General features: G+C 35.4%; 1 protein-coding gene across 1 annotated transcript; it reads right to left on the reverse strand.

Moving 5' to 3' along the window:
• Nucleotides 1–6,562: 6,562 nt before the first annotated feature.
• Nucleotides 6,563–7,928, reverse strand: ENH1 (rubredoxin family protein). Its single transcript, XM_078970865.1, has 5 exons — nt 7,756–7,928; nt 7,441–7,668; nt 7,185–7,351; nt 6,949–7,099; nt 6,563–6,850 (listed from the first exon to the last, which is right to left on the reverse strand). Exons 1-5 carry the CDS (start codon nt 7,855–7,857, stop codon nt 6,680–6,682), a joined length of 819 nt encoding a protein of 272 aa, XP_078826991.1. The 5' UTR covers nt 7,858–7,928; the 3' UTR covers nt 6,563–6,679.
• Between the last annotated feature and the right edge of the window lie 1,539 nt (nt 7,929–9,467).

The raw sequence follows: 9,467 nt of genomic DNA on the forward strand, positions 1-9,467 counted from the left end.
GGGGCTCGATGCCGGGTGGGGGGCAAGTATGTGATTTATTATGTATCGGTATGGGGTAGTTTAGGGAGCTCACTAAGCTTTGTGCTTAATGTTTTCAGTTTATGTTTCAGGTACTTTTGGTAGCAGAGCTCGGGTTGACTGCATCGCACACACCATTGGGATTCCGCATATGATGTTTTACTCTGATTTTTATGACTTTTGATACATTGGATATTTTGGGATGTATGGATGATGCTTGAAAAAAAAACTATTTTATCTATTTTAAATGAAATTTTTGGGACTATATTTTTGGGATGTTACAGATAACCATCTCATCTCTACCAACCGATCTAACTTGATCATTAGAGCTTGCACCCGGAGCATAGTCCTTGGGGAAACTCCAACGACTTTGTTGTGATGGCAAGTTAGGTATCTCACCGGAAACTCGCTAACAACACCACCCTCAGATCTTCGATCCAGATCCAACACAGAAGACCCGACGTCCTGATCACATGTAGCAACATGTGGCGTCATCTGTGGGACCAAGAGAGAATAGCTATCGCCTCTTGATCTTAAACTTAGTTTCGCCTCCGATCTGTTCAAATTTGTTGTTCTTCGCCTCAGGTTTGCTCATACCTGTTCATTTCTGTGATTATCTATTTAGCTTTCGCCAAGATCTGTCCAGATCCACTCCCCAAACATTCAGATCTCTAGATCTGCTTCGTGCTTTCTCTCAGGTCTATAGATTTACTCCGTTTTTGCCCATATCTCTAACATCTGCTTCATTATTTTTGCTCAGATCTCTAGATCTGTTCTGTTCTTGCTCATCTGAGAATTTCTAAAGTCTACAAAAACATTTTCAAATCAATTTTCGCCATATTTTGGTGACTTATTCACAAAGTTGAGGAAAGAAGAAATTTCTAATTCTTTTATTTGTTCATTTTCATGATTTATTCAGTTCTTATCTTATTCTCAGCTCATATTATCAAGAAAATCCATTAAGTTGTTGATTGTACACATAGTTGTACAAATCGTGTAAAAAGATATATTTCTTGGTGTACTAGTGCTCCATTTGAGCCGACAACAAAAAGGGGAAAAAAGAGAACACAACATATCTCGAAAATTATACCTTATAGATCACACTTGTACAATTTATACATAAAAAATACAAGAAAAGTACAATGTTTATTCTTTAGTTTGTCTCTTTCTAATTGACAAGAGAAGAAAAAGAATACAGCTGGACCTGTTTTATTTACATACAAGGCATACATAAGCATATGGGTCCCACACGTTGAAAGTTAGAGTAAAAGGACAAAAGATCCTAAGGCCGGTCCCACCTGGTCAACCCTCTCTTTAGACAATCGGGGGACTCTCCAAATCAGATCCCCTCTCACCGGACTACAACAACTAGTCATCTTCGACTAAGAAGCAACCGTCGCCGATGCAACCGCTATTCATCTTCGGATAACCAAGATGGTTCCGAAGGAATAATTCTAGCAACAATCGCCTCCTCCGAGCACCACCAGTCACTACTGACTCTGCTAAAGAGCCTCCGGCGGCAGTCGCGCCATCTACTTCCTCGCTGCATCACCGGTGAACAAACCTAAAGCAGGACCGGTCGACTACTTCCTCCGACCAAAACATCCAACAACAATGACTCTAACATCGAGTGTTAACGCCCTACCATACCACTTATGGGCCACTGGTAGCAGCTAACAAGTCGTCGTCTTCGCTATCAATTGCCCCTAATCCCGACGACCCAACAGACCCATGTTGCTAGTGAAATCGCACTTCCGATCGTTAGCTACAGGTGACGAATTCCATCTAGGAACCAACTCCAAATAGTGACGTAGCAGAACAACTATTCCATTGGCAAAATGCTGCTCCAATTCTCCCTTGCTGCTGATGAACTCCGACACCCACCTCTAGTGGCCATTTTTATCTTTCTTTGGCATCATACACTCCTTGTTCCCGAGTTCTACTTAAGGATGGAAATAGGAGGATACGGAGGGAAAGTGAGGGTGTCAAAGGAAAATCATGTTCTTGAGTTTCATTAATGGAAGGAAAGTGAAGGGAGGGGAAGGATTTTGGAGTCATATTTTCCTTCCAAAATTTCCTCCCAAATTGGGTGGATTTGGAAAGAAAGTGAGGGGAAGGAAAATTTCAAGTTTTATTCTCTTTTTCCTCCTAACTCGGGAGCACAAAAACTTAAAATTTTCCTCTCATTTCTTTTCATTTCCTTCAAACTCGGGAACACGGTATAATGAATATTTTCCTTCCTCTCTCTTTCTTTCGGTCAAAATTTTCCTTCCCTTTCCTTTAATGAATTTACAAAAAAACTGGGGAACAAGGCCATAGTGATAACGAAGTGGGGGATGCGGCTGGGCACCTGATTATTTTCATCCAATTGTGAAAAGCATCGTGGACCCCATGTGGTGCCCTAAAAACTCTTGCAAGTCGTTAAAAAAATTGGATCAAATTAACAAATGGGTTAAATAATCTCCTCCTTGGACCTATAACTCGAAAATGGGCTCCAAGGCTTATACATTTTATTTGGGCAATCCCAACTACATAAAATGGGATCTCATCACATATGAGTTGTGATTCATTAACATGGGATACCATTAAATCACATTTTAATGGGCTAGCTCAATTACAAAAAATGGGCCATATTGCAAGACGAGCGACGACATGGATCTAAGTGGGCTCGTCCTTCCCCTGTCGGGAGCCATAGGTCCCTTTCTCGTCATCGCCATCGCCTAGAGTCTTATCAAGGTTGTGTAGCTCTAAGTACACGCCAGGATGGGCCAAATGTTATGATAAGTGCTTCGAACTTATCACTGTCACTTGATGGCTCAGGTTGGGCTTGAGCCTTGTAATCACAACAATGAACAGAGAACGTCAATTGACGTCCGGGAGGTGGTCCCGGGACGAAGCCGAATTAAAGGCTATTAATAATAAATTTCGTTTTTGATTTATCAATTAATTATGCTATTTAATTGGTCGTTGCATTTTGATGTTTAATGACATCAATGACGATTTACAGTATGAATAGAGCATCTCTTTAACTATTCAGTTTATACCGAATGAAATGAAATCACTCTCTTCCTCTCTTACGATTCTACTTCTTCTTTCATCTCTTACTGCAATCAAGGTAATTTCCGGACCAAGTAAGTGTTCGAATGATCTAGAAGACCCACTTACTACTGTTGTATCCTATGAAACAAACATCCATATAAAACATATTTGTTTTAAAGAAACTGTATCAAACACAAGCCTCAGGAACAACTTCTGATTTTTGCTCTTTTGTGCATTTTGGGTTATACTTTTCCTAACACATTATTGATATAAATGAGAAGCCAAATAATTATTCTTTAGACAAAATTGCAAAAATGGTCCTTGTGGTATGCATTTTTTGGGGTTTTAGTCCAAACTTCGACTTTTTTGAATTCATGGTCCTTTTAACCTAGTTTGTACGCAAAATTAGTCCCCCGACTTAACTTCCGTTAAGTTGTTTCTGTTAACTCCCTCACGTGCCTCCCACATGAGGGTATATTTGTCTTTTCACTTCTAAGAGACCATTTTTGCACCTGGAAAAATATATCCCCCTTTTTAAAAAATATTAATACCTATTTATTTATTTTAATAATTAAAAAATAAAAATATGGTCCTTGTGGTATGTATTTTTTGGGGTTTTAGTCAAAACTTCGATTTTTTTGGATTCATGGTTCTTTTGGCCTAGTTTGTACGCAAAATTAGTCCCCCGACTTAACTTCCATTAAGTTGTTTCTGTTAACTCCCTCACGTGCCTCCCACATGAGGGTATATCTGTCTTTTCACTTCTAAAAGACCATTTTTGCACCTGAAAAATATATCCCCCTTTTTAAAAAAAAAAAATTAATAGCTATTTATTTATTTTAATAATTAAAAAATAAAAGAGGTCTCTCTCTCTCTCTCTATCTCTTTCTCTCTCTCTCTCTCTCTCTCTCTCTTTATCTCTCTCTCTCTCTTTCTCTCTTTCTCTCTCTCTCTCTCTCTCTCTCTTCTTCAAGTCTATTTTCATCATCTTCAATGTCTTCATCTTTCAAGCATATCACACAAACCACCGCCATAACACCGCCTTTCAACCATCATCTCCAACCCTGGTTTTCAGATTTGTAATAAATGTAGTTTTCAGATCAAGTAAGGAAAGAAACGAGCGAGGAGGACGATTGGAGTCTTCAGCAGTGGCTGGCGATAGTGAGGAGGGGTGGCGTTGATCTCCAGCGAGCCCTCCTTCACTGTTCCTTTTCCCGATCCGACATTAAAACACACATAGGAGGGAGGCAGTTGCAGTCGCCAATCAAATAGAGTGTCATGGGTGCTCAATCGGACCGATGAAGGAAGAATACGATTGAAAGCTGTAAGGGCTGCTTAAGCATTGATCTTTGAAGGAGAAGGAAGGAAGGAAGATCTGAGGGAAATAGGTAAGCTACGACAGCAAATTCAGTGAGGAAAAGTGCAAAGGGGGAAGATACAGTGAACAAACGAAGGAGGTTGTGAAGCTGCTCCCCGGCGAGCCGCATCGTGGTTTCTTTCTCATCATCAATAACAACGATTCGGAAGGGAATCAGAGCAGCTGCATCAACAACGATTGAGGTAGGGTGTTTGGGGTTGTGCTTTTTCGACTGTAGGAGGGTTGCGGAGGTGTTGAACATCGATTTCAGTCGTTAAGAGGTTGAAACTCCTCTTGATCTCGCCGGAAACAGCCATCCAAGGGTGTGTTTGTTTGTTTGATGCTAGACAAGGGATTTTGGGTGATGCTTCTTCAATAATGGTGTTTGGGAAGAAGAAAAGGGAAGAGAGAGAGAGAGAGAGAGAGAGAGAGAGAGAGAGAGAGATCTTTTATTTTTTAATTATTAAAATAAATAAATAGGTATTAATTTTTTTTAGAAAAAGGGGATATATTTTTTCAGGTGCAAAAATGGTCCCTTAAAAATGAAAAGACAAATATACACTCGCGTGAGATGCACATGAGGGAGTTAACAACAACTTAATGGAAGTTAAGTCGGGGGGACCAATTCTACATACAAACTAAACTAAAAGGACCATGAACTCAAAAAGAAGAATTCTGTATATACCATTCTTAAATGTTAAAATATCATATTTATCCAACGTAATTTCTAAATATCATATTTAGCTTACATAAACTTTCAAAATATCATATTTGTCCAAATTATTTTTTTTAATATTTTATAATCATTTTAAATTGTTAGTTTTATTAATGGACTATTATACCCTTTGTTATTATAGAATTAAAATACAAATATAAGTATATAACTTAATGTCAATCAATATTGTCTTCTTCATAAAAAATTTCCTCTGTTTCTCGAAAAATGATTCTCAATAAATTATTCATCTTTTATGTTCCACGTAAATCAAGAGGAGAACATTGAGATATTCACTTCATGATTAACATATTTTGCTGCTCATAACTTTTCAACTCGTTTGAACTCTAACAATGATTCATCGGTTGAGTATCAGCTTCTTAATTTCTCCTTTCATAATCTTAGATTTTTTGGATCAACTTTGGTGAAACCAACTGTCATTGTGTACCCGGAAATGAAAGAACTATTGGCCAAAACTAATACATATACCAGACAATCATCGCTATAAATCAGTGCATGGATTGAATCTGGTGGTACCTTGGTCAGACCTTTTGTGCCATAGCAAAAGCAGTGGTTTCCATGGTTTCTCAGTCGGATCTTGCCCACCTATCGGAATAGGTGGTCACATTTCCGGTGGTGGAATTGGGTTGTTTTCTCGGACCACCACACAAGGGGGAGCACGTGTTTTGGCCGATACAAGGTAGAAAGTGACAGAGTTAGCAAACAAATGGCAAAACATTACGCCAAAACTGCAAGACGACTTTTACATCTCATGTTTTGTCGATGTAGGTTGCATAAACGAAAAAATAAACCTGTGATATTAGCCACATTTAAATGGGTTCTTTTTAGGAACAAAACGAAAGCTATATTCAATCATAAACCAAACTATCCCCAAGCTAAGAATCGTTGATTTAAAATCCATGTTGAAAACCATTAGTACGATTGATGAAAAACGAAGGATTCATCGGAATAATCTTTTTTTAAGAGGACGATGTTAATTAGAATTAGGTTAATAATGTAATTTAATTTAATAATAAAAATAAGAAGGGTATAATAGTCAATTGATAAAAAAGAATAATTTAAAATGATTATAAAATGTTTAACAAGAAAAATAATAATTTGGAATATTTTTTAAGTTTATAATGATATTTTTAAATTAGATTGGATATATATATATATATATATATATATATATATATATATATATATATATATATATATATATATGATATTTTAGTGTTTAAGAGAAGCATATATGAAATTTTTCCCTAAAAAATCTGAGATTTGAACTGAAACCACCAAAAAATACATACTGAACCATTTTTGCAATTGTCTATTCTTTGTATCTTTTACAATCAAATCTTAATATTTGAATTTTAAAACCTTAACTTTTAGCTACAACAGTATTTTTAGATTAAACATACATAATAACAATGTAATTTAAGCCCATTTGAATTTTCAATTACAAACATTACATTTTCTTTTCGTATGATATAGTTGAATCGTAAATGGCAATCATAAGAACAAAATTATGATGGAAGAATGAATGTCGGTTACTGAAGGCCATAAACAAGTAATGCTCCAACTCCAGCAAGACCGGCAACAAGTCCAATGATCACCCCGATCGGAGGCAGCGTCCCACCAATTGGTTTTCCGGTGACTGGATCGTACCCTGTGAACCTCTTCTTGGGTGCTCTACATTGTGGGCACAAGTACCCATCCGGCTGCAAATTTCCATAACCAAAATCACCATCTTTTTTGTCAATTAAACCTATAAAATTTATGATTCAATTATGATTAAATGCAAAAGTTGAGAGCTTGCCTGCTCCTCGAAAGGCTTCGATAATGTGTATATGAATCCACAGTCCAGACAAATATGCGTCGCTCGTGCCTTTTGGGCATCTGTTAGCTTGCGTCCGAATCGAGGAGGAGCAGGTCGCTTTGGTAGTCGTTTGACATCTACATCAGCTCCCCTGAATCAAAATCACTCATCGTTTATGGTTGTTGTTTCAATCAAATTTGGTTTCAGTAACGATTAAAGGGGTTGAGAGAGAGAACCTGCTAACGACAAAGTAAACGGAATCCGGCACCGCCTGAATGGCGGTTTTGGTGAAGCCAAGCTTATCAGCAGGCCAAAGTTCATCGCCGAAGAAGCTGCTTGTGTATATGACTTGATCCCCAACCTTCAACCCTGCTTTTGCAGCATTCCCGCCTCCTTCCACACCCTGAACTCGAAAATCACATTGATTGAGAATCGGAGAAAGAAAAAAGGTAAACGAAATTAATTACAGAGATGTGGAGAGAACCGACGTACGGTGATAACAACGCCACCACCAGCACCAGGTTTAGGACCCAAAGTGAGGCCTAAAGGCTTGTCGACTTCAACTTCGATCTCCTTTGAAGCACCTGCGGTTTTTCTGGCTTTGATATCTAAACCTCTTCCTCCTTTTACAGACACGATGGTCTTGTCGCTTGTTCCCAAGAAGGAAGTGGAGACGCCCCTTTTGGCATCTTGAATGGACAGCCCTTGAAATGTTGTTTTCTGTTCCTCAAAAATAGGGTGAAATCATTAATCAACGACTATTTTTTTTTTTTTCACCATTATTAATGGAATAGAATGAAGACGAACCTGATGAGGTGATGCTAATGGATATGAAGTAGTAGTTTTGATGGAAAGGGCGTTTCTTGTTGCGAAGGCTCCACCTGCACCTATGGCGGTTGTCGTCGACATTTTCTTCTTGTGACTGGCACAAGACAGAATCGAGAAACAGGTGGTGGCTGTTTTGTTGTTGATAAGGGAAAATAGAAGCAGTTGTGTGGACGTGATAGGCCTCCATCACCACCGGATAAGTTGAACTCGTTGCCACACGCTCACGCTCAGAATCCGTCCCAATTGACTTTTTTATTTTTTTTATTTTTATACTAGTTTATAACCCGTGGAACCACGGTTATAAAACTATTTAAATTTTAATAATTAAAAATTAAAATTATTAATAATTTATTTTAAATAAATTATTAATTAAGAGGTTTTTAATTATATAAAATTATAATCATTGATTTAAATAAATATGTAAAATTATACCACTTTATAATTTGTATTAAATTTACTTTGACTTTTATTCTAATTTTGTTAATTTAATGTAATTAGAATGCGAAATTTAAAATTTGAAATTTGAAATGGAGAATCAATATGTTGACAAATGGTATGTATTAATTATGAGACATAATAAGGTGAAACATGACAAAAGAAAAATAAAATTTGCATTAATTATGAGGCTTAATATGACGATACATGTCAAAAGGAGAATAAAACTACTCTTTTATTAGAATAGGGAGATTGGATTGGATTACTAGGTTTAAAAATATATATTACACAGTTGATTAAAAAATTAAAATATTATAATATAAATGATAAATAATTTTTATAATTATATTTTGAAATAAGTAACATATTAATTAAAATATTCTCTAATAAATGAATGTTTTTTTTACCACTTGTCATACTCTCATTCATTTTGTTACATATCATTTTGTTGTTATTTTGAATTAATTTTTATTCCATGTGTAATTTTGTGGTTTTCCTATTTTATTAAATTCCATATGGTATTTAAATTTAATAATAAATGCATATCAGTTTAATTAATGGACTTTCCTTATAATTTCGAAATTTTAAAATAAAATCTCATTAATTTGCTTTGATTATTTTTTCTTAATGATTTGTTTAAATTAAAAAAAAAACACTTTAATTTTAGTAATTCAATATTTTTCTCATTTTTCTTATAAATTTAAATTTCTTAAATGTTTATACATATTTAATTGTTTTAAATACACCCATATAATACATGAAGCTCACACCTACTTTTTATAATATTTATTACATTTGATAGTTTACATATAAGTATAAGCATTATATGGCCTATTAATATTAAAAACTGAAAAACCATAAATTGATATTTGAATATTATTTATTTAAAAAATATCACAAAATGACAAGTATCAAAACTAATTAGAGATTGACATGTATCAAAATTATCTTCATTTATTATAGTAGATGAGACATTTTTTTTCTTTTTTTTTTCTTGGGTCAATTCCATGGCATATGTAAACATGTAGATTCCAACGTTTAGTATACATAGTAGCACATGTTTAAGAAAAAAAAATCCAAATATTTAATGGTTTAATAAAAACATTTCTTATGAGAGTGTCACAACAAATAGTCAAATACCAAAACAATGTTTAAGAAAAACATTAAAAACCAAATGTTTTCTAAATATCCAAAGTTTACGAGTCACATTAGCTTCTAACAATATATACTAACCTGCAAAATAATTATCAACAAAT

This window comes from Lactuca saligna, chromosome 8, assembly GCF_052625555.1.
Source record: "Lactuca saligna cultivar CGN05327 chromosome 8, ASM5262555v1, whole genome shotgun sequence".
In the NCBI taxonomy this organism is placed as follows: domain Eukaryota; kingdom Viridiplantae; phylum Streptophyta; class Magnoliopsida; order Asterales; family Asteraceae; genus Lactuca; species Lactuca saligna.